We start from the raw sequence: 26,038 nt of genomic DNA on the forward strand, positions 1-26,038 counted from the left end.
CCCTATCTGCTTGTAAAGTCCCAGGAGAGGACCACAGAAAGGAGCCCACACCATCTTTCTAGAAGGAAAAAAGCACACTTCTATGGATCGTTATATCTAAATGCACTTTAGAATCACACCCAGACGATACAAAGAGTAGACTCTTTTGCATATTCCCAGCAAGACTCAAAATGAGGCCAGGTATGGTGGCGCACACATACAATCCCAGCATTCAGCAAGTTGAGGCAGGGGAACTGTGATGAGCTCAAGAAAAGGCCAGGCTATAGAGTGAGAGCCTGCCTGAAACAGCCATGTAGTTGGCATTTTCTTTGGGCTGACAACCAGCTCCCAAATAAAGACATAGAGACATTACTAATTATGAATGCTCAGCCTTAGCTTAGGCTTGTCCTACTAGCTAACTTAATTGAACCTGTTTCTATTCATCTACATTTTGCCTTTTTACCTTTTCTTCATTCTGTATGTCCTGCTTTCTTGTTTCCTCTATGTCTGTCTGTCTGGCCCCTGGTGTCTCCCTGTGGTCTCTTTTTCTTTCTCCTCCCTACCTCACCACTAGCCTATATTCCTCCTCCTATGTACTCTCCCTGCCTATACCTCCTCCTTCACTATTGGCAGTTCAGCTTTTTACTAGATCAAACAGGTGCCTTAAGCAAGCAACACATCTTTTCCACGATTAAAAAAAATGCAACACATCTTTACATAGTTAAACCAATATTCCACAACCCAACCAAAACACAACCAAATGAGGGTGTGAGTGAAGTGTCCTCTCAGTTCTTAGAACTGCATTTTAATTAAAGAATCCTCAGCTGATGCTGACACTGAGATTCAAGAGGACAATGTGTAAGTTCTTACATGCCTGGTGAGTCTCCAAAAGAATTCCTTGCCAAACAGCTCAACCTACTCAAACATTTACCTCACTCTTTTCTGAGCCACTTTTTATTTTGTACAACTCTTAACTGCACATATGTATGTGCACCATATACATGCTTGGTGCCTGCAGAGGTCAGAGGAGAGCACTGGGTCCCTGGAACTGGAGTCTTGGATGTTTGTGAGCCATTTTGTGGGTGCTGGGCACTGAACCTGTGTCCTCTGCAAGGGCAAAAGGTGCTCTCAACTCTCTAAGTCATCTCTTTAGGCCCCTTTACCTCACTTTGAAGTCTCCTAGCTTGTTCACACCCCTGTTCTGCTGCCATCTAAGTAATGATGCAACATCCCCAGATCACAATTTACTTCTTCTTCAGTTCTGCTCCAACTGGAGACCTTGTCCTAAAGAATGAAAGACACAAGTTCTAGCTAGGCCTGGTGGTATACAACCTTTAATCCCAGCACTTGGGATGCAGAGGCCAGTGGCTCTAAGTTCGAAGCCAGTCTGGTCTACAGAGCAAGTTCCAGGACAGCCAAGGCTATGTAGAGAAGAGAGACCCTATTCTAAAAAAACACACAAAAGGTCCTGGAGTAGCGGGAAAGGAGCAACAACACAGCTGTGAGAGCTCTTTCATGCATGTTCTGATGGCCAAGGCAATTCACATGGTCAAGTTTGAATCAAGGCTGTGGGAACCCCTTTGAGGGGCATTAAACAGGCCTGGGGCAGGCTGAGCAGTTAAATATGTACTCTTCATACATGCTCATTTTTTTCTAACGACAGTTTTATTTTTTCAGATATTCAGAGGACCACTGGTTGTTTTGGCTTGATAAACTGTGAGCTCTCTCTAATGTCTACACTGCTATGTAAGTTGTATTTCCCTAAGCATGTATGTGCCCCTTCTGAGCAAGTCGGTAATAATTACACTGTGGGAAGCTAAGGAGGGGACAAAGAGGACACCTAAGTAAATGTAATGTTGTAAATGCTCTTAGCAGAGAGCTGGATTGCTTGGGGAAGTTGGAAAGATGGAGTACAGGGAGACAGAATGGCTAGCCAGATTCCAGGAATCTGGGGAATTCAATCCATTTAAAAACTTAAACGTTCTTCTCGCCTCAAAACATACACTTTTTTGTGCCTAGAGCTGGGCCCCTAAAGGAAAGAAATGGGGAAGAGAATACAAGGAAGGGATTTCCTTTTTTAAAGAACTGTGCATATCTACGGGGTACAGTGTGATTTTTTTTTTTTTTACTCGTGAATGTAATTATTCACTATTAAATCTGAGTAATTAACATTTCTCCTTGTGGAAAAAAAGTGAGATTTAAAAATAAGGGAAGGAAAAAGAGAAGGTGGGAGGTTGAGACAGCACAGATCTACGGAGCAAGTAGGGGGACAGGTCCTACTAAGAGAAAAATGGAGAGGAAGAAACGACTCAAACAGAAAGGGATCTTACTGGTTTTCGGTTTACTCCAGGCCACCTGCCGCTAGCCTTGTGTGGGCTGGTGCTGGAAATGCGGAGGTCAGGCACGCCGCCTGCCGGCAGGGCGAGGCGAGGGCAGCCACGACCCGGCAGGGCCAGGCACGCGGAGACCCACGGGTGGCGGGGTCCAGGGACGGGGCTTTGCATTCGAGGATGAAGGGAAGGATCTAGAAATGTGGCCGCGTCGGCGGGATGGGTGTCGGGGGCGACGCGAGCGCCCGAATTGGCTGCACGTGGCCGGGGCGCCGCACGGCCACTCCCCACTGCACCCGCGTCGTAGTAAGAGATGTCGTAGTGACTTTCCCACCCCATGGCCACAAAACGGACATTGACTTCGCTTCGTACCCTACTTTGGGGGAACCAATCTCACCCACCACTTTTAAAAGTAAGATGGTCGCAAGGGCTCAGACGGTGCAAAGCAGCGGCGATTCCGCGTCACGAGCACCCCACGCACCTGCGCACTCACCCGCCCTTCCCCGCGTCCCAAGACCGTGCGGTATTACACGGAGGAACTCCACAACCGGGGTCAACCAAGTGCAACGCTAGTAAAGTAACGGACCGGAAGCCGAACCTCCCTTCCCGGAAGCAGCTTCCGCCCGCCTCCTGCCCATTTGCCCTTTTAAGGAGGAACTTTGCAAGGCTCCAGGGTAAGGTTAGTGCGCTTGCGCGGCTCTGGTAGCCTCGGGAACCGTGAGTATCAGCATTGAGATGCGGTAGAGTGGCCTGCGAGCAGTGCAGCCAGGGTCCCAAAGAGCCGGGTGGATCGCCCTTCGGAGTCCCGCTCCCTCCCGCGGCGGCCTCGACTGTGTCGTGGCAGTGAGGGAGGCACACCTGTGGCCCCGAGGTGGCGGGCGGGATGGGGCTGGACAGGGCGGGCATGGGGTGGGTCCTGCAGCCGTGCTTTCCTGCTGTGCACGTTTTCTGCCAGTGTGGTAGACTCCCGCCTCCAAACGCCTCCAAAGTGACCCTACTCCGCCATACACGCGCGCACACACACACACACACACACACACACACACACACACACACACACACACGGGAACCGGAAGCTGCTGTCCTGTCGTGTTGGGACAGGTCAGGTGCCAGGGCTGTCACTGTCACTTCATGCACCATTATGCAGCTCCAAACTGCATAATGTCGAGTGTAGGACGCCCCTCATAGAGTTGGCGAGTCTAGGTACTTTCCCCCAGAGGTATCAGTAGACTGGAATTCAGAACCAAATTTCACTTCCCATAAAACTTGGAGAAAAAGTTGTTGAAGAAATCCCATGTACCTCCACCTGTTTCTTGCTTGAACTTGTAGATAGCTTCAACAGCTTTCTAAAGTTACTTAAGATACGAAGTCAAGCCAGGCAGTGGTGGTGTATACCTTTGATCCCAGTACTCGGGAGGCAGAGGCAGGCTATCTCTGTGAGTTCGAGGCCAGTCTGGTCTTTAAAGAGAGTTCCAGGGCAGTCTCCAAACCCACAGAGAAACCCTGTCTCGAAAAACAAAACAAAAACCAAACCAGACAAACAAAAGATACGATGTCACCAAGGATTCTTTTTGCATGACAGGTTTCAGCAGACAGTTGGACTCAGGAGAAATGGCCCTGGTACCCTATGAGGAGAGCATGGAGATAGGGCTCCAGAAATTCCATAAGCCTCGCGCTACCTTCTCTTTTGCAAACCACACCATCCAAATCCATCAGGACTGGAGGCAACTGGGAGTCGCAGCAGTGGTTTGGGACGCGGTAAGTCAATTCTGGAGGGCTCTGAAAATGTCTGCAATCACAAGACTAGACTGTAATTTTTAAAAGGAAATTGATTGTTTTATTGAGCTATAATTCACATGTGCTCTCCTCCAATGTGAAGTATGCAAGAGTCCTGGGTTGTTCAGTACATTCATGGGAGTGCACCTACTACTAACGCAGTTTACAAGCTTTTGTCATCCTGGAGGGATGCAGTTTGAAAGCTGAGGGCAGTGAAGTGACCGAGCAGTGATTGCCCTGTGAGTACCAGAAAACTCAAAGGAAAACAGGAGCCTATTTGTCCTGGTTACTCATTAGGTGAGTTTCTGAAATATCATATAAAGATGTGTGGAGACAGAGCCCAAAATTGACATCAGGTTTTACATTTTCTATAGTTTGAAAACATTCTTGCTTTTCTGCTTCTGATAGCTCTGTCTTTGTTAAATAAATGATTGGCGTGAAGACACTTCCGTTATACTACTGGTATATAGCTATGAAAAAGAAGAGTAAAGATTATGCTCACTGAACATGTGGAATTCTAAAGCTAGGTGAAAACCTACCTTCTGATGTGCAGAACATGGCCAGGGTCTCTGTTGGGCAGTGACTCAGCATCGGGGCCCAGAAAGCAGTGGGCACTGTAATGCTTATTTCTAGTTTGACTCAGGACCTGGACATTGCCTTGAGGAAAATCAGAGGTCATCCAAGTCACTTCTTCAGAATAATTTTGTAATCTTCATGAAATGTGCTGTGACAGGGTAAAACACTGAGCTTTTGAGATGTAGCTGCGCCCTAGCTGGCATGTACCATACTTCAGGAGCTTTGGGCACCACTGTGCCTGTGCTTGCTCTAATAGATTACCTTATAGCAGCAGGTAAGTTCCTGTCTGTGGGGAACTATACTTTGCAGGTAGAGAGGAAGGGGGGGGAGAGGCAGAGGCAGAGGAAAAGGGAGAGAGGGAGAATGAGAATGAATATGTTGGGTCATTGTTTCTTCCTGCCAGCATTTGGCATCTTGAAGCCATACAGCTCTTCAAATATTTTGTGTTCTGATTCAGGCCATCGTTCTTTCCACGTATCTGGAGATGGGTGCCGTGGAGCTCAGGGGCTGCTCTGCTGTGGAGCTGGGTGCTGGCACAGGGCTCGTGGGCATAGTGGCTGCCCTGCTGGGTGAGTGCACTGGGCTCGCTCACTCCTTATGAGCAGAACTCATTGAGAGGTACTTGCTGTTTCCTTGTGGTTGGGATCCCCCTTGTTGAGCTAACTTCTTCTCCCATGCTTATGAGCTGTGGGCCACCGGCTGATGCTCTCAGCTCTGGGGGCTGACAATCATTCTCCTAATTCATACTTCTACTGAGAGATCTCCTTGCTCTCTTTGATTTTATGATGCAGACAGTAGAATTGGACAATATCCCTTGTGTACAGTTTCTTTGGCTTAAAGTGCTAAATCCATAGACCAGTAGACTTAGTCCCTCATTGTTGAGAAAATGACTGGTCTGGAATAGCGGAACACTGAATTATTTGTACTCTACTGGTATTTTAGGCCCAACCTAAGTGTCTGTTGTCCCATCCTTTTCTCTGATGACTCATTAGTTTTCAATGTTCCCTTTTCTGCTTTGGTTCTATAGTCAGTGTTGCTTTCTTCAGTCTTGATTGGAGAACAAGGGTGGGGTTAGTGGATAAAGTACTCTTACAGCTAGGAGTGGCTCAGAAGGTAAGAGCACTGGCTGCTCTTCCAGACAGCCTGGATTTGATTCCCAGCACCCCGAGGCTGCTCACAAAGGCCTATAACTTGAGTGTCAGGGGATCCAGCACCTTCTTTTGGTTCCATAGAAACCGTATCTAAGTGGTGTACAGACAGACCACATGCAGGCAGGATACCCACATGCATAAAATAAAAATGAAGGCTAAATTTTTTTGAGATACACATTGATTGTTTCATCTGTCTAGAAGCAAAGACTGTAATGTGTTTCTGTTGGCTTAGTGGCTGCACATGAATCTATTGATACTTTAAATATTGTCTGCAGTGTTGGGGGTATAGCCTGCAAAGTCAGCACCACACTGTGGCCTGATGGGGAGGGGCTTTTGGTCCCACACCTCCCTCTGCTGTGGCCGTTGATAATATAGGTTTAAATTAAATCTCTATCCTTCTATTTACCAACGAAGATTCAAAATCAGATGTGTGTGAAACCCTGCTAGACCAGAGAAGCTGAGAAGCAGCCAGCTGACCTTGCTTTTTGGCCAGAGACTCCAAAGGAGATGTGTCTCTGGGCACCTGACTCGCACATGCATACACGTAGTTTAAAGCTTAAAAAACAAACATGAACCAACTAGATTGATGACTTTTTGGAAATTATGAAAAATCATAAGACGGATACAACTTTTTACAAAAGTAATTAGCATCGTAGCAGAATTCCTATTTGCATTTTGGTGTATTCTTTTCTCCATCTGTGTTTTACATGCTCACAGTTATTGCTATGGTTTTATATATCTGTGTGCATCTGTACAAGTGTGTGTTTCTTCCTATGCCTGTCATAAGCATCTGTGTTGCTGTGTGATTTTCATACTCACTACAAAGGATTAGATTGGAGACATTTTGATGCCAGAAACTGAGAGTAAGAAAAAGTTTTAAAAATAGAAACAACCAAAACATGTAGGGATTTGGAAACATTTGGAAAGGGCTTGGTTGTTTTCTTTTTCAGGTTCATGTTTTGGCACTCAGTCACTTATCCCTGAATCCAGTGATTGATTACTCACCAAGTGCCAGCTGGGTCAGTGTGAGCAGCACACGGTGACCTGACAGCAGATCGGCATCTTGCGAAGCTTAGTTCAGAGGGAAGGACTAGGTAAAAAGTAGATGATGCTGTGCAGTAGTCGGTGTGAGGCTCCCTCAGTAAGAGGACCAGTTCCTGTGTGCGGTTAGGCTGTATATTCCCAGGGTCATTCTCACAGTGACCTGTATCTAAGTAGACTCCCTCATGAGTTTCCTTAAGTGTGGAAAAAGAGTTAATGGAAGTCAGTCACTTGCTCAAGGTTGCACAGATATGGATTATGGCAAGACTTTGAATCTATTTCTGACTTTCAAAACCCCCTGAATCTTTATGCTACTTGGGAACTACTTATACATAGGGGAAAACCAAATCCCATTTGAAGATAGAATTCTGTAAGTTGGGTTGGGTTAGAGAATCTGAATTAAAAAAAAATCTGTGTAATTTGATGCCCAGTTAAGCCTGGAGACCCCTGTCCTAAAATACAGTGCTCAGGCAAATGCTGTCTGCTGACTTGCTGTCATTCTCTAACAGCTGAGCCTTGGACCTGCATCCCTGAACATCGCCCCTGACTATTCTCTCCCCAGAACTTCTTCCCTTTCCTTCTTACTTCTGCATTAGACCATTGTCCTAGTATCTCCAGAGTTGAGGGATAGACTGTACGGTTAGTGTCATTCTTACAAAAGCCTGCATGACAAGTACACCTGGTGGACTTATGTTCTCTTGTGGTATAATGGATGGGACCACAGAGTTAGTTAACGGGTTACGGTTTCAGATTCAGCAGCCCTGAACTCTGTGTCGTAACTATTCTCTATTATTGACTGCAGCCCTGCCCATCTGTCCCCTGCAGGACTGTAGCCTCCTCCCACCTGGCCTCTGCTTTCTCAGACTCACTTCCTGGAGTAGCTGCCAGATACTTATCTAAAATGTGCTATTAATTGATGGTGTGGTCTGTGTTTAAACACATCCGGTGCCTTTCTGTTGCTGCGGACCACGTCCCTGGCTTGTTGGGTAGGTTTTGTAGTCTCGTCCTGTACAGTTTATCAGCTTCTTTCATGCTTTGAGAAGTTCCCAGGACGCACACTGCTTATGCCTGCAGCCTGTTGCCTTGAATGTGTAAGTTCACGACCTTCTCTAATGTGTAGGTTCAGGTTTCCCTTGCTTTGGCCTCTCCCTCTCTTGAGGAATTTCTTTCTGATTGTGTGAGTCCTGGTGCACAGCACATTCCTGTCTCTCTCTCTGTCCCCCACTGCATCATGGCTATTCTTAGCTTTCTCTCACTCGGGAGACTTTGCTCCAGGTAAGGATTTTATCGCTCAGCTTTGTGTTTCTAGCACATGGGTTATGTTTTATCCAAAGTAAAGCAGTGCTTATAAAACAAAACCTAAGCCGGGCAGTGGTGGTGCACACCTTTGATCCCAGGACTTGGGGAGGCAGACGCAGGCAGATCTCTATGAGTTCAAGGCCAGCTTGGTCTACAGAATGAGTTCCAGGGCAGTCAGGGCTACACAGAGAAACCCTGTCTCCAAAAACCAAAACCAACCACCCACCCACCCACCCAAGCAAAAGAACAATGCAAAAACTAAAAGTGGTGATAAAGGTTTACACATTGTTTTTCCGTTCCTGAGTGACACCCCACTGCGTTTTTGCTAGGTCATTTCCGTTGTCATTTATGAACAATATTAACTTGCGTTTCTAATTGTAGTATATATCTTACAGGAAGCCATTTTATGTCTTCTTGTTTGGTCCAGCGTCATGCCCTTCCTACCTTATCTTCTTCACCACGCTGTAACTGACCTAGGTAAAATGCAGGTTTTCCTACCAGGCCTGTGCTGGCTCAACTAAGTGTGGCTGCAGTGAGCACTGCTGGGCTCCCTGGCTGGCATTAGTCACTTAGATATTTGTAGAATTGGTAGATGTTCAGGGTACTGTGTCAGCTCTGGAATACCTAGTAAGTTAGTAGTATCTAGTAGGTAGAGACCCCAGGATAGGCACTAGAGGAGTGCTCAGAGTAAGCACTGAGGTGAAGCTTGAATGAGTAGGTCACTCTGGTATTTCCAGCTGAGTGCTGTGTATCCTGCCAAGAAATTCACAAGTAAAAGTACTAATTCAAACCAGGAAGGCTGCTGCAGTTTTCATCCTCAGAGAACAGCCATTGAATTCTGCTCATTGGGCAACACAGTCTGTCAGTGAATCATTAGAATGGTAGGTCCAGGCTTGAAGACCCAGACAGCATTTTTATCGGTATCACCATCTAGAACTGTAAACCTCAGGTTTAATTACATACCGTCTTAGTGTTTTATTAAGATAAGAAACACCTGGTATAAGCTGCCACTGGGAAAGTGATGGACTCCTGTGGGAGCTTAGAAAAAAAAATACAAAGATACTATTATGAAGGAATAAAAACAGTTTTAAATGTAAAGCTTTCTGATGTCAAAACTAGACATGATTATACTTCATAGATGAGTTGTAGTAAAACCAAATATGGTTGGTCGAGGTTCAGTTTTCTCATACCCACATTGGTTTAAAAAAATATAAATAGCTCTTAGAGTTCACTGTCTCACTGCCATAAAGAAATATAAATAGCTCTTAGAGTTCACTGTCTCACTGCCATAAAGAAATATAAATAGCTCTTAGAGTTCACTGCCTCACTGCCATAAAGAAATATAAATAGCTCTTAGAGTTCACTGCCTCACTGCCATAAAGAAATATAAATAGCTCTTAGAGTTCACTGCCTCACTGCCATAAAGAAATATAAATAGCTCTTAGAGTTCACTGTCTCACTGCCATAAAGAAATATAAATAGCTCTTAGAGTTCACTGTCTCACTGCCATAAAGAAATATAAATAGCTCTTAGAGTTCACTGTCTCACTGCCATAAAGAAATATAAATAGCTCTTAGAGTTCACTGTCTCACTGCCATAAAGAAATATAAATAGCTCTTAGAGTTCACTGTCTCACTGCCATAAAGAAATATAAATAGCTCTTAGAGTTCACTGTCTCACTGCCATAAAGGCAGATGAATAGAATACTGTGTCATTAATGTCCTCATTTTCATGTAGAGTAGCACTTGGAGAACATGAACTACCCTTTAACATATCACCCAGTACACACTAAGTCTGTACACTAATTGAGAGGACAGGTTTTCGGTAATTTCGTTTGTATCACATAAAAGCTCAGCTGCTTTAGAATAGCATGAAGGTAGTCCAGACATTTTCAGTAGCTGAGTTGTCTCCTGTGACAACTCCGTTTTACCATTAGTCCCTCTAAAGCAGACTTGGTTTGCATCTGTATCTTCTCATCTTGATAGTCATATTCAACTTCTCAGTTTTTCAGTCTTGAATTTTATTTTACCCCAGCCCTACTAATCTGAAGGTTATGACTCACTGAATCAAGTTGGGCCAGCTCTACTTGGAGAATTGAGGAGCATCAGCTTGTGTCGTTCTGTGACTCGACAATTTACTAGAAACGCTTTGGCAAACAGTAGGTATGCCACAGAAGCAAGCTGAAGGTTTATTTACACAGTTCTGGTTTGGTTACCTCTCTGTGGAAGGTCATGGTATTCTGCATAACATCTGGGATAGATAATGCCCTGTATTAACTGGAGTAGATCCTTTCTGTCCACCATGGTTGTATGATGTTCACCTTACTTTCTGTTTGTCCCATATTGTAGGTGCTCATGTGACTATCACGGATCGACAAGTAGCATTAGAGTTTCTTAAGTCAAATGTTGAAGCCAATCTACCTTCCCATATCCAACCCAAAGTTGTTGTTAAGGAGCTGACTTGGGGACAAAATTTGGAAAGTTTTTCGCCTGGAGAATTTGATCTCATACTTGGCGCTGATGTCATTTACTTAGAAGATACCTTCACAGATCTTCTTAAAACATTGGAACATCTCTGTAGCAGCCGCTCTGTGATTCTTTTAGCTTGCAGAATTCGCTATGAACGGGACAACAACTTCTTAATGATGCTGGAGAGGCAGTTTGCTGTGAGTAAGGTCCACTACGATCCTGAGAAGGATGTACATATTTACAAAGCACAGAAGAGAGACCAGAGGGAGGACTTGTAGTGGGCATTGTTTTTAAGAACAGTCAGAGTTCCCATGTTAATGTGATGGCAGACGGCAAGTCTGTCCAACCAGAGCTGCTCAAGAACAAAGCATTTGTGCTCTTTGCAGACAAATTCAAACCTTGAGCCATTGCCATAACTGTCTGTCACGATTGACTCTGCTGAGCAGTAAATGTACATGTGAGGTTTGGCTGCTGTTCTTTCCTTAGCCAATGTGCCCACTTGGTAAGCAGTTTCCACTGACAATCTGAAAAGAATGGTGTAGAGGTATCTTTAAACTGGTGAGATTCAGTCATATGTCCTGGGCTGTATGTTTGTTTCCTTGGCTGTTGGTGTAAACGGGGTTTACTGCATATATTCCTGAAATGTTTATGCTGTTGAAGTCTCTTACTTTTTTTGTGAGATAAGGCCTTACTCTGTAGCCCTGGGTGGGTCTGAACCTGTGTAGACCAGGCTGACCTCTGAGTGCTGGGGTTACAACACGTGTGTGCCATGACATCTGGCTTACCATTTAGTTCTTAAGCATCTTGAGATAAGAATAAGTTTTCTGGTTCTCATATGATACCTTTTTTTTTTGCCAGATTTCAGGGGTATGTAAGCAAAGGAATAAATAAAAATAAATTTTTTACATTTAAAATTACATAAAATTGTGGGCTGAAATTTTCTTCTACAATGATTCTTGTTTCAGCTTTGCATTTCTCACTGTTGTTGTATGTTTCTTAGATGACTTTTTTCCTGCCTTTTAGTATGTTAGTTTTTAAAAGTTAACTCTCATTTCTTCATAAAGGTTAGCTCTCAAGGTACAAACCCTGTATTGTACCTGCAATTACTCCTTGGATTGACAGATTCCTGCTGGGCTGTAAGCTGCTGGGAGCCCTCTCTCATTTTCCTTCCCTGGTGTCCAGTAAAAAGCATATAACCAAATGCTTAGGGTAAATTCCATTTTGGTCACTGATGTTTTGTGGTGCTATGTATCAAACCCAGGGTTGTGCACACACTGGGCAAACACTAACCCTGAATTATTACATCTCTAGCCAAAGTTACTGACTTTTGAGTTTTCTCAAAAGTTATCAATACAAGCTTTTCTTATTAATTTTCTTTTTTGGTTTTGGAGACCAGGTTTCTGTGTGTAACAGCCCTAGCTGTTCTAGAATTAGCTCTGTAGGCCAGGCTGGCTTCAAACTCACAGAGATCCATTTGCCTCTGCCTCCCGAGTGATGGGAGTAAAGGCTTGCACCACCAACGCCCAGCTACAAGTTTAGACCATGGGATATTATGAGCTTACAATGGCATTTAGTAGTAGAAATTTGTTGTATTTGTTGTATAGATGATTCAAGACCTCATTTTCTTTTAATAAATATTTTGGATATGAAAATATCTGATATTGTTGTCTTCTACATCTATTTAAAATGGTAGATATATTAGTCAGGATCCTCTCTAGAGGAACAGAATGGCGGGGGGAGCAGGGAAGGGAGGAGAGAAGAGGGGAGGGTTATTAAAAGTGATTTATAGGCTGTGAGGTTCACATAGTGCAACAATGGCTATCTACTAATGGAAAGTCCAAGTATCCACTAACTGTTCAGTCCACAAGGCTGGATGTCTGTCTGGCATTCAGTATATGCTGGAATCCCAAAGAAGTAGGTTCTAATGCCAGTGAAGGAATGAACTTGCTTAAAGTGAGAGTGAGGGCAAACAGGCAGAGAGAGAAGATTTCCTCCTTCCATGTCCTTTATATAGGCTCCCACCGGAAGCTGTGGCCCAGATTAGGTGGATCTTTCCATCTCAAAACATCTATGTTTAGGTGAGTCTTCCCTTATCAAATTATTTAAATAAGAAAAATCCCTCACAGGTATACCCAGCTCCTTGGGGTTTTAGTTAATTTTAGGTGTAGTTAAGTTAAAATTTTACTTTAGTAAAGGTGGGCTAAAAGCTATGAGTGTTTGGTGATGTCTTGCTTAAACAGTTCTGATGATATGAAACCGGAACATACATAGCTTACTGACTCTGAAATACTACTGTACCGTGACATTGAAGCTCTAAACAAAATGAAAGCCTGACAGCATCACCAACATTGCAATGAAAACCTGATGCTGCTGTTAGTAGGCTTCTTGGCGTGATTTCATAAAATAGTACCTAAGGATCAGAGAAGGTTGAAAGTATTGCCACTCCCACTCCTTTTTTTTTACAAATAGAGCACACGCGCGCGCGCGCGCGCGCGTGTGTGTGTGTGTGTGTGTGTGTGTGTGTGTGTGTGTGTGTGTGAGGGAGGGAGGGGAAAGAATTAATTTGGTCATTATAAGTGAAAATTAAGGTTTTTGGTTTTTTGAGACAGGGTTTCTCTGCATTGCTTTGGAGCCTGTTCTGGCAGTCACTCTGTAGACCAGGCTGGCCTCGAAGTCACAGAGATCCACTGCCTCTGGGCCCCCCCTTCCCCAGGGATTAAAGGCATGCGCCACTAATGCTAGGCTGAAAATTAAGTGCTTTTAGTGGTTTGATGTTTGGAATATTTTTTCAAGTCAGATTCCCTGGGGGGAACACACACACACACACACACACTGACCTTTACATCCTAATGTGGTCTGGCCATTGGCTAAAAGGGGTACAACCTTTGGCTGAAGAAAATACCTGTAGAGGGGTGCAATTGTCAGAAATTCTTTTACATAGAAGTCACAATTGTAATTCATTCAAGTAAATGAACGGAATAGCAGATTTTAAAAATTGGTATTTTAATTATGTATGCCTGTGTGCAGGTACATGCATGTTAGTGTGTATAGAAGCTAGAGTTGTTGTATCCCCTGGAGCTAGAATTACAGGTTATTGTGAGCTGCCTGGGTGCTGGGAATTGAACTTGGTCCTCTGAAAGAGCAGCAAGTGCTCCTTACCACTGAGCCACTCTCCAGCCCTGACTGCTAGATTTGATTTTGGGATGGAATAACAACTTACTGTTTTAGACAACCTAGCCATGTTGTCCAGGCTGGCCGGAAACACCAGACACATGCCGTCATTCCTAGCTTGCCTATGATATTCTCTTAACAAATATAATTTATACTGGAAAAACAGCATACCACTAAATTTCAGGTGGTCATAAAGGCAGCTCAATAACACTGATGCAAAAAAAAAAGTCTATTATGATTTACCTAAGCAGAAATAGACTCTCAGGCTATTAAATTAATAAAACATGTTCTCAGTTATGAAGCTACATGAATGTATATAAGATTTACCAATAACCAATGCTGTTTAACTGCTATACTTTTTGCCCCTTGAGACCTTGTCTCATATAGTCCAGAATGATCTTAAACTTATCCTCCTGTCTCACTCTTACACACTTTGCTATAACCCCAGAAAACTGCTATAATTTTCTACCAATTCTTTAACAGAACAAAAACCTTAGAGTATTTAAAAACAAATTAAAAAAACAACCCACCAATATACAGTATTGGTAAGTTGTGCTGGTTTCAGCACTTGAGTTGGTAGGAGGCATGTGTTTGTTTTGTAACTTTTCTGCTGCCCATAATCACCCCATAGAAAATAGCACCTAAGTTCTCTAAAGAATAAGGGAATCACTGTTGTGAGAGGTTGCATTAGCAAGCTAGAGGCGTGTTCACACAAGCTGAGCAATTTAGGCAGTCTTCAGTTGTGCTTGAACATTTGAAGGCTTGTTAGCCCAAAGGTTCTTAATGCTTTTAAACTGTAAATGCTTCTTGGTATAACCAGGAAAGGGTTAAGTTTAAAAATCCTGAGATGGTCTCAGAAAAGAAATACTGTCAACATGGGAAGCTAACTATGAGGGCTAGAGGGAAAACTAAGACTAGAAAGTCTACCCATATCATAACTTTGTGTGAAATTGGCTCTGCCATTCCAGTTTTTCTTCCCAAACCAACAGCAATGGAGTCAGACATGAAAGAAGTCAAGGGATGCAGCTCAGCGTAATTACTGGCCTAGCATGCAAGAACCCAGGGTTCAGTCCCCACACATGTGAAGATATAGGTTGTGACAGAGCACTTGACTAGTATAAACAGGTACTGGTTTCAATTCCAGTGTCAGAAATATGTTTAATGAATAGAGCTAGACACAAAGTCGTACACATTATGTGAATGAAATTCTCAGAATTGGTAGATTCCTTGGAAGCAGATTGTGGGTTGCCAGAGACACGAAGAGGAAAGTTAAACATTTAGTGGGAGTAGCATTTTATCCAGGTAATGGAAATGCTTTCGAACTACACAGAAATGGTGGCTGCATAAGTGTGTGAGTGCACTCACTGCTACTGCTAAGTGCTTCAGTCTACAATGTAATTTTGCTACTTGTATCTCAATTAAAAAACAAAAATAATATTCCTGGAGATGAGTCTGAATTCTACCTGATGTTAGCCCCTCATCCGATGCCTGCTTAAAATGTGGAGAAAATGTAGTACCTAATGGGCAAGGTAGCATGGAGGAAGGCATTGGAAAGTGACAGCATTTATGACATGAAAATTTTGGAGAAGTTAAAAGTTCTATTTGGGACCTGTGCTTCACAGTGAGTGTAACACATGAAAGTCTAGAATTCACTGCAGAGGAAAGGGCTACCAACTATATAAAATTACTACATTATTCTTGGAGAAATGTTAGAATTTCAGAAAAAGAACTTCCTGTCCCTCCAGTTTCTAGAAGTGTGTCCTCAAATGAACATCAGGTGACAGCCATCATGAAGACAGGTATTCTAGTTTTTCCAGAGGTCCATAGCTCACCAAAATGTGATCACAGGACTGAAATGCTTGGCCCAACTCTTGTCCTCATAAAATTGATAGCAGCCTTACACACACACACACACACGTGTGTGTGTTGTAAAGAAAGGGTCTCATTGCCCTGGAACTCACTTTGTAGATCAGGCCTGCCTGCTCCTGCTTCCCAAGTGCTGCTATTAAAGGTGTGCACGACCATGCCATGTTCCATCCTTTCACTCTTGAGGTCTCGGTAATTCAGTAAGTGTGGTTGTTTTGTAGATGGAGAAACATGAATCCAAGTGACTCAAGCTTCAAGACTGCATTTGATGACCAGGAAATATTACACACCTTAGGACTAAAGTTAAGTTACCTTTTTACAAGTTCCAGAACTTACCTCAGAATATTACAGGAACCTTCTAGTCTTAGTTCTTTGGCAATGATAACCACACCCATCCTAGAACCCCTTGTTCACACCCTTCCCTGCTTCCCCACAGGACCTCACCAGAGATAGCCCAACCTAGCCTTTGGTGCTGCCTCGAACGTTCTCAAGTCTGGAATTACAAAAGCATACTACTGTACCTCTTTCCCACTGCAATTTATACAATCACTAGTTCAGAATAAAGGTGATCTGAGAAGTTATGTTATTGTTAATACACACATTTCCTAACTATAAGATGCTGTACATGCCTCCATTAGCTACTCAACAGGACAGCAACACTTGCAAATCTTTAGGTCACTGCTCAACATTACTGGGGAAAAAAAGTGCTAAAAAACAAGTTCAATAAAATTGACTCTAGATTCTTTGCTCAATTGACAAAATTAATAAACTCAAGTTCAAGAAAATGAGGCTAAACATCTACTAACTGAGGGGGGAAGAGAGAGGAGAGAGAGGGAAGAGAAACAGGGAGAGAGGGAAAGGGAGAGGGGAGATATCCCGGCCCAAAAAAGAGACTTTACAGAGTTTTAAAAGCATGTTTATGTGTCTGCACATAAATGTCTGTGTAAAAAGGGCATTATGACAGTTGATACCACAAAGATTACAGTAAGAAAAGCACTTTATGACAATATTTCACAAATTCACAAGGATCACTTTAATATACAAAGCAACTGCTACCATTCTGAACACAAAGCAGCCAGTATGTACATAGTGTTAATAAAATGCATGGTATCTTGGTACTTTTATTCTTTACACATAAAGCACAAAAAGATTTAGGTAAAAAATTTCAAACAGGGATGTTTCTAGATTGTAGGGAATTTTATTAGAAATGTATTTCCCTCCTCATAGTTATTAGTACTCAACTCCAATAGAAACATCAGAGTTAAAAGCAGATACCCTGTTTTGTGCTGACAGTTCTAGGGGAGGTATTCTCTACTCCAGTACTCAAGGAAAACCCAAAAAGCCAAACAACCATTCAAGGACTTTCCTGGTTATTTCAAGTGACACATGTCTAGGTTGGAAATAATCCCTTCAGTGGGGGCATTATAACCGATGTGCACAGATGAGCTGAAGACAGCTTTACACAAAAAAACTGCTAACACACATCTCCATCCTAATAAATCTACACACACAGAAAAATGTTGACAGATTTCCCACTTTTAATATAAATAATTTTATTACATACACATTGAAGTGGCACCTGGGTAAAAATACGTCTATAAAGCATTTACCAATTCAATTTTAAAAAACATAAGAAAATAAAACCTCCCAAATATAATAAATCATTTCATGTGGCCAACATAGATCATGATCCGCAGAGACCTTTCTTCCCTACTGTTTTTCTTCCACATCTCAGATTGACTCTCATCTCTGAGACGGCCCTCAGACAGAAGCTTAGAAATGCTGTTCTTCTATGGCAAGTAGTGAATCATGCCTGGGAAGTAGCTGTGTCCGACTGTTTGACCTTTCTCACATACTTCCTATAGATTATTCATCTTCCTTTACTTGCTGGTAATAATTTAACATTTACCCAGCTGGGACCTGCCCCCACAAGTACCAGAAAGAGGACTGGCCAGCATTTGCTCTGCCTGCTCTTAAACTGTCAACTTGCTTCCCAAACTTTGTTCTCTTATTTATTTTTTTAGTTTTTCTTTTTTTAAAAAATAAATTTCAAGCTAAAACACCTGAAATATAATTCCTCCATTCAAATGGTTCTGGTCCTTGTGAAAGTTTGTCTGCCCCTGAGGACACATACAAAGGCTTAAAACTACATTCACTCATGAGGAAGCATACCATGAGCAGATGAGTCAGCCGGAACCGCAGCACCCTGTTTGATTTGTTTGAAATTCTTCCATACTGACTCAACTTCATGATATGTTCAACCCCTCAAGGATTATATGCCTCTCTTGGCCATTGATTCTAGAAAGTCAAGGAAACCAGTTCCTAGGACTTAAACAGTGACAGTTAACTTAAAAGTCAACATTATTAACATTGAAAGACACATGTGAGCCACCCAACAGAAATTCTAGTTGTGCTTTGTACTACTCTGTGAACAAGTTTATACTATGGTGATTCACCTGTACAGGCCTAACAAAGCATCCTTTACTGCCCCCTCATCTGAAACCAGCCAAGTTTAGGCATCATTTCTTTGATGTTAACACAGCCAAATTTAAGATGAAAATACTTTAGTAACAATGATTATTACATAATCTCCCGTGATAACAATAAGTTAGCTGCTTTAACAAAGTTTGCACTATTCTGGAAAAATTCTTGGCATACTCTACATAGAAATAATGTTGGGGTGAGGATGAAATTTAAAGTTACAGGTATTTATTTTTTCTTTCAATATTTGCTCATGATGAAAAAGTTTCAGCTCACTTTTTAATTAATTGGACTAGTCAAATCTAATTTCCAGATATTGAGGTTTTTATAACATACTTTAGATTAGCTATGATATTGTAATCAACGAAAAGCTTCCATTAAGGAGCCATGATTTGGAGAGAGGAGGAAGACAGAAAAGTCAGGGAGAACTAATTGATGAGGGAATTTCCCAAGTTGCTGATACCCAAACTGGGTCATTTAAAAAAAGTGCAAATTACACCGAACATTTACAAAGAATTAATGTAACTACAACCCCAAGTAAATATACAACCTTTGTATTGGGCCCCAGGGAATGATATGCCACCAGTTTTCAGTGTTTACAAAGGCAAAACCAAGCCTCTGGAAGGAACTGAAAATGAAGCAGCTATTGGTAGAGAAATGAACATGTTATTAGCTCACTGGAGCTGGCAGAGAAAGAAGACATTTAGATTGAAGTCACTCCAAGTAACTAAAAGCACCTGGGTTATAACTCTGTTGCTAAGCCCCAAATCTTTGTATGATTCCACGTCACCTTCAATGGTGGGAAGCAGCAGGGAGGAGTCCTGAGAGACAGACAAACTTCAGCCAGGTGACTTGTGGTGGACAGCCTGCCTGCCTGGCTCTGAGCTTTGGACACTAGCACTGCTTGCTGACCTGCCATCAAAACACATTTCCTGACAAAATCCCTGTTCAAATGAAACACCAGAAGTCTTTGCCCAATATGATTCTCAAAAAAAAAAAAAATCTTTGAAAAGCTATTGTCAAAATTTCTTACCAATTTTATAGCTGCCAGAAACAAAGCAGGAAAAACAAAAACAAAAAAGCTGTGGGGGCTAGGAGTTTTCAAGTGACTGGTAACATACCCAAATGCATCAAGCCAAAGAAAATGAAAAAAAAAAAAACTGGACGAAAAAATAAAGGATAAAAACCAATTCTGAGTGCTGGAGTAATAGAATCACTGAAACCAGAAGAGATGCGAAGACTGCGCAGAAGTGTGGGATTTCATCTGACCTCAATACGCTATAATACTCAGCATTCCTGACGTAACAGCTCTCTCAGAGCGTTTAGATGATATACTATATGTATGTATATATGTACACATATATTACAAAATGCCACTTCCCCACCCATTCTATAACATCTAAACAAGCACAGCACCTATGACAATATGATGGTTGCTAATATGGTTTTTGATAAAGAACTTAAACTGTGTCTCATATCAATTTTTTAATATGAACATATTGGATCTAGCCCTTTCTAAACCACTTTTCAGTTAAACACTATCAAAGCTTGAAAACTCAGAAGAGTAATATATCAAAAATAAACCCCTCCCCATTTCATTTTTATTAGAGTTAATCTGTCCTATAGATAAAAGTGCCACATGGCCCTATATATGCAAAGTGAGCAATACCAAACTTGCTATTTTCTAGGTAAATCAGTAGCATATGTACAGATTCCTATGACAACATTTTCATTCCCTTTTGGCCAATATCAAGAGAAAAACATCACTGTTAATGTGGCCACATACAATCTTGGATATAAGTGTTTTTTAAAAAATTATGTCATTTTCTTAATAAAGATTCTCCAAGTAGCTCAAAAACAAAGGTTTTTTTTTCTAATTCTTATATTAAAAAACAGCTTGCATTAAAGAGGCTTGATTTTTTCTGTATAAACTGAATCTTCAGGTCAGATTTAGCAACACCACACATTTCTTTCTCACCTTATTAAGTAGACAGCTTCAAATCAGTGCAGCTGTGCTCCAGGCACAAGGACCCAGGCCTCTGGATTCGAACCCACTTAGCTAGTAAATGTGCCTGAGACTGCTGCCTTGGCCTACAAAGGACTAAGGAGACCACCCATTTCCTAAGTATGGAGAAAGCCTCAAGTTTTGAAAACAGACACTTAGAGATCACAGTTTCTACACACTAGGCAACTTTCCACTTGTGACATTTAAAATGCTCAGACTGACATTCTGACTTCAAGTGAAGTAATTCCAGCTTGTCAACAGATTGTGGTTTTTGCTTCATCTCTGTTTAACAAATGATACATCTACATGCTGGTACACAGTTTTTATACTATCTCTTTCCCAGTAAGCTCAGCAGGACAAACATCAAACTTTACAGTCGTTTGAAAGCCTTCTTGAGAATCTGGTGAACTGTCCAAACATAAGGATTACATCACTCAAGTCTTAGAATGATGCTCCTTCACAAACTGTCATCCTTGAAAAAAGACAATGGTTTATTACAAACAAGATATAACATTTACAGAGAGTAACCTAAAGACTTATTTTTAAAAATGGGCCAAACATCTAATGCTCGTATGTATATGCTGATATTAAAAAACCAGCTTTCTTAATATCCCATGAGCAAATATAAAACAAGCTTCTGAGTCCAAGTTCTTTCTCAAACATGAATATAATACGACAGCCTCCATCTTCCTCATATCTGTCTCTGAACTTTCAGATCTTATCAGACTTAGTGAACAAAGATGAGTTATTACTAAGTCTTATCAGAAACATCACACATAAACGCAGTCAGGACTTACGTAGGGAGCGACTTTAGGAACAAGAGAATAGCTTCTACACAGCTAGAGCAGCGCCACTTTTATGGGAGGAGAGGAGCTTTGCCAGTTGTGTACCACAGCAGACACGCTGTGTCCAGAGAAACTGCTTTTCTTGTGTGCATTTAATTCCACACCCTGTGACTTCTTTCATTTAGAAAAATTCTAAGAGGTCTTCTGATAAACTATTTGAATATAGAAATGGTTGTTAATTTAGTACTTCTTTAAAGTCAGCAGCTTGGATATCTTGAAAGCTTTCCTGTTGGTGGCACAATGTAAATGCAACAATGAATCAGAAATAGTCTTTTAGGGAAATGAGTGACAATATAGGATTTTGAAAGCAAGGGCAAAAGCTTTTATTTATTAAAACCTTGTAATATAACTCAAGGAGTTGGCTTCCTGGCCAGCATCTGTTCATTAAGATTTAGTACTAACCAAAATAAGCTTTGCACTTGGATTTTAACTTAACTAAAACTCAAATACCACGCTCATTTTCAGTTGGTTACTTCTTTTAATGCATTCAAATTGCTGAACACACAGAACTGAATTCAGAAGTAACAACTGCCCTACAGAAGAGCTGGGGCTAATACAGAATGCTTCTCAGAACCAAGGACTCTTAGTTAGTACTGAAGAAAAGAACATACACAGAAAATCTACTCTTCAACACTGAACTAAAATCCTTTTGTAGAGGGCATGTCTTTGAACAGTCAGTTTTACATAATTCACAATGAAACTGTAGAAACATCAGTTTGGCAATCAACACTTCTTCATTGCACCCTACCTACTTTCCTCAGGCGCCCACACATTACTTCAGCTCGAGAGGCTGGGTAATTCTGTCCCTAAGGCAATCATGGAGCTCAGCACAAACCTTGAAATCATTTAAAACAACACAAAACAAACAAAACAAAACAAGCCATGATTTCATTTTCCTCATTTCCCCCAACAATTTACAAGTAAACAAATGATTACTTCTTGAGGAGGATGGGAGGTGGAGAGCGGAAGTCTCTTCATGATTCCTGGTGCTGCACAGTTCTTGAGGGAGAAGTGGAAGCAGGTGTTGGACATTCACAGTTAATGCAAAAGCGAAATGAATGAAACTCTGTAGTTGCTTTCAGGCAGTTTTGCGCATAGAAAAAAAGAAATGTTTAGAAAATAAATGTTTATTTTGTCTTTCTGGTTGTGGCCAATCCAGTCCATTTTCCACCATAAAAGGTGAAAATTTAAATCCCGAATTAATCTGATTTGTGGCAGTAAAGGTCCTTAAGTGCTTTTAGCTCTTCAATCAATGTCTTGTTTTGGTTTTCAAGCACTGCCACTCTGTTCTCTAAACATTTCACATATTCTTTCTTCTTTCTACGACATTCTCTTGCTGCTTCCCTAAAAATGAAAGCACACACAAAAAAATCACTTCATGAATTCCATTCCACTAGTTTTAGAATACAATGTTTTCTAGAGAAAACAGCTGAAATGAACAAATGGTCAGTATTATATGGACAATAAATACTCAATAAATGATGTTGAGGATGCCTGGAGAGATGGCATGTATGGAATGGCCCTATCGCTAACCTGAGTTTCACCCTGGATCCCACATGGTAGAAGGTGAGAACTTACTTCTTTTTCTTTATAGATGTGCACGCGCGCGCGCACACACACACACACACACACACACACACACACACACACACACACACAGGAAACGTGAAAAAATTCTTTCAATTCTTTTGGGAGCTGGGGAAACAGCTCAGTAGGCAGAATGTCAGATGCACTACTAGCACCAGGACTGAATTCACATCCCTAGCACCTTGGTAAAAGCCAACAGTGAGGTGGGACAGAAGACAGAAGGCTCCATGGAATGAACTGGCCATAAAGCCTAGCCAATATTGACCTCCAGATTTAAGACGGTCTCAAAACTGAAGGTTGGTGGGAAGCATGCAGGCTGACGCAGATCTCTCCCTCTCTGCTCCTCCAAATCCAATCCCCCAGTCTCATCCCAGCTCTGCAGTAGAATACCTGCTGGGGCTTCCCACACCCTTGCTGTGAAATAATCCTTCTGTACATTATGAATATGTATTACTCTCACTGGCTCATAAAAGTTGATTGGCCAACAGCTGGGCAAAAAGTACAGGCAAGGTGATCAAATGGAGGATGTGGTAGTGGTGGGGGAGGACAGAATGAGAGTCCGTAGACTCAAACAATCAAGATGAATGTGCCATGCTAATAGAGGTATCACTATGTGGCAAATAAGGAATATGGGTTAATTTAAAATCTAGGAGCTAGTTAGTAATAAGCCTGAGCTATTGGCCACACATTTACAATTAATATAAGACTCTGTGTGGTAATTTGGAAGCAGCTCCTATCTCCACTGGATCACACAGATCTTCCCCTCCTGGCTTCTCTCCCCCAACTCATTGCTATATCCCAGACCCCAACTCTAGCAGGCACTCCCTGGGAATCCACAGGACACTCTGACCAGGGAAATTGGCAGGCTAACTACTCATCTTTACCTATCTCTCCTCCAAATCCATAGCTTTGCAGCAGATCACCTGTTGAGGATTCTGTGTCCCCCCTCACCATGCTCCTATCTCCTTATCTCTCCTTCCATTCCTCCAAGTCCAATCCCCCAGTATCATCCACAGCTATGTAGCAGACTACCTCTGGTGGCCTCTCCTCACTCTCTGGCTCCATTCTCAGGGGACTAAGCAGATCCTGGTGGAACACCCTGCTTTCCTCCTTTTCTGTGCACCTTACCCCCAGACCCATCCTAGACCATCTCTATTCCTAAGTGTCAGACCCCAATACCTACACACACATTTCACCCAGAACCCCCAGTGGCCACATCTATCAGAATCCCATGAGAATTTCCTACTAGGCAACACATGGCAACCACATTCTCCAAAAGAATGAGAAGGAAACAGAAACCAAGGAATAAAACACCCTCCCAACAAAAGAAGACAGGAGTTATATTCTTCTCAAAGTGATGCCTAGATATCAGCATATAAACAGCAACAGCCAGGACAATGTCTTTACTAGAGCCCAGCAACCCCACCACAGCAGACCATGAGTACTACAACATAGCTCAAGACAAGACAAAGACCTTAAAATAGCCTTTATCAGTATGATAGGGGTCTTTAAAGAAAAATGAATAAATCCCTTAAAGATATCTATGATAATACAAACAGCAGAAAGATTCAATAGTTCAAAACTTGAAAGTGGAAATAGACTCAAGAAAGAAAATCCAAATTGACTCCCCCTCCCCCCAGGGTTTCTCTGAGTAACAGTCCTTGCTGTCCTGGAATTCAGGAATTTGCAGACCAGGTTGACCTCGAAATTACAGATATCCACCTGCTTCTATCTCCCAAGTGTTGGGCTTAAAGGAGTATGCCACCACTACCTGGCCAGAAAACCCTAATTGAGAAAAACCTAGAAATGAAAACTTTAGGAACACGAACAAGACAGATTAACAGAATGGATGAGAAAACAGAATCCATCCTGTTGATTCAAGAAACATACCTTGACATCAACTCAGGGTAATGCATGGAAAAAGGAACTCCTAGCAAATGGATCTAAGAGGCAAGTTGGGGTAGCCATTTTAGAACCTGACAAAATAAGACTTCAAACCAAAATTTATCAGAAGAAATAGGGAAGGACATTATATACTCATCAGAGGAAAAATCCACCAAGAGGACACTGCAATTCTTAGTATCTACACACCACACCAGGGCACCCAAGTTCATAAAAGAAACACTACAGCTTAAATCACATACTCAGTCTCATACTTGGATAGTGGGAGACTGCAATAATCCACGTCCCCAACAGACAGGCCATTCAGACAAAAACTACAAGAGAAATGTGGGTACTAAGTGACACCATAAAACAAATGGACTAGATAGATATCTACAGAACATTTCACCCAAACACAAAAGGATACACCTTCTTCTCAGCACCTCATATAATGGTCTCCAAAGACGACCACATACTTGGACACAAAGCAAGTCTCAACAGACACAGGAAAACTGAAATAACACCCAGCATCCTATCTGACCACTACAGACTAAAGCTGGGTATCAACAACAGAAAGCTTACAAACTCATGGAAACTGAACAACTCACTACTGAGTGAAAAATGGGTCAAGACAGAAATTAAGAAGTGAAAGACTTTCTAAAATCGAATGAAAATGAATATACAACATATCCAAACATGCAGGACAGGGTTCTAAGAGGCAAGTTCATAGTACTAAGTGCCTACCTTAAAAAAAAAAAAAAGAAAGGAAAAAAGAAATGAGATTTTGCAGAGATCTACTAGTAACTTGATAGCACACATGAAAGCTCTAGAACAAAAGAAGGAATCACACCCAAAAGGAGTAAAGGGCAAGAAATAATAAAACTTGGAGTTGAAATCAATAAAATAGAAACAAAGAATTAGTGGAACAACAATTTGATTCTTTGAGAAATATCAGTAAGATTGACAAACCCTTATTCAAATTAATTAAAGGGCAAAAAGAGAATATCCAAATTAACAAAATTAAAAATGAAAAGCAGGACACAGCAACAAACCCTGAGAAAATCCAGAGAATCATAAGGACATACACTTTATTTTTTAGGTTTTTTTTAAATAGGGTTTTTCTGGATGGTCCTGGCTGTCCTGCAACTTGCGCTGTAGGCCAGGCTGGCCTCAAACTCAAAGATCTACCTGCCTCTGCTTCCCAAGTGCTGGGATTAAAGGCATTTGTCCACTGCCCAGCTAAAGGTATTTATTTTATTTTTATTTTAGGACATACTTGAAAAGCCATTATTCTACCAAATTGGAAAAACCTAAAAGAAATGGTACCACTTACTAAGGTTAAATTAAGATCAGATAAGCAATTTCAATGGACCTATAAATCCTAGTGAAATAGAAGCAGTCATTAACTGCCCACCCCCAAGCCAAGAACCAGATGGTTTTTACCATAGAATTCTATCAGACTTTCAAAGAGTCAATGCCAACATTCCTCAAATTATTCCACAAAACAGAGAAAAAGGGAACATGTCTCAATTTGTTTTACAAGGCCATATGATGCCCTGATATACAAACCAGATAAAGACCC

At 41.7% G+C, this 26,038-nt stretch overlaps 2 protein-coding genes across 15 annotated transcripts in view; one reads left to right on the forward strand and one right to left on the reverse strand.

The window, feature by feature from the left end:
* The first annotated feature begins 2,596 nt into the window (after positions 1 to 2,596).
* Mettl21a (methyltransferase like 21A) lies at positions 2,597 to 12,274 on the forward strand. 6 transcript variants are annotated; one of them, XR_002382814.2, is made up of 5 exons: positions 2,597 to 2,983; positions 3,892 to 4,067; positions 5,119 to 5,230; positions 10,187 to 10,310; positions 10,501 to 10,620. XR_002382814.2 is itself a non-coding variant. In XM_013113801.3 (4 exons), the coding sequence occupies exons 2-4, from the start codon at positions 3,921 to 3,923 to the stop codon at positions 10,896 to 10,898; spliced, it is 657 nt and encodes a 218-aa protein (XP_012969255.1). In that variant the 5' UTR covers positions 2,830 to 2,983; positions 3,892 to 3,920; the 3' UTR covers positions 10,899 to 12,274. The 6 variants fall into 6 exon arrangements, 4 of the variants coding, with proteins under 4 accessions (XP_012969255.1, XP_005070625.1, XP_012969256.1 ...); XR_002382813.2 differs by having other exon boundaries at positions 2,598 to 2,983; positions 10,187 to 10,314; positions 10,501 to 10,641; XM_013113801.3 differs by lacking the exon at positions 10,187 to 10,310 and having other exon boundaries at positions 2,830 to 2,983; positions 10,501 to 12,274.
* A 4,283-nt stretch (positions 12,275 to 16,557) lies between these two features.
* The window catches only part of Creb1 (cAMP responsive element binding protein 1), a 61,911-nt gene continuing 52,430 nt past the window's right edge, over positions 16,558 to 26,038 (reverse strand). For 8 of the 9 annotated variants that reach the window (XM_021227330.2, XM_021227331.2, XM_013113634.3 and 5 more), the window contains one exon: positions 16,558 to 22,332. In XM_021227330.2, the coding sequence (XP_021082989.1) occupies positions 22,188 to 22,332 (145 nt within the window). In that variant the 3' untranslated portion in view covers positions 16,558 to 22,187. 9 annotated transcript variants of the gene reach the window in all.

Source organism: Mesocricetus auratus, unplaced genomic scaffold (genome assembly GCF_017639785.1).
Source record: "Mesocricetus auratus isolate SY011 unplaced genomic scaffold, BCM_Maur_2.0 Super-Scaffold_100010, whole genome shotgun sequence".
Lineage (NCBI taxonomy): Eukaryota > Metazoa > Chordata > Mammalia > Rodentia > Cricetidae > Mesocricetus > Mesocricetus auratus.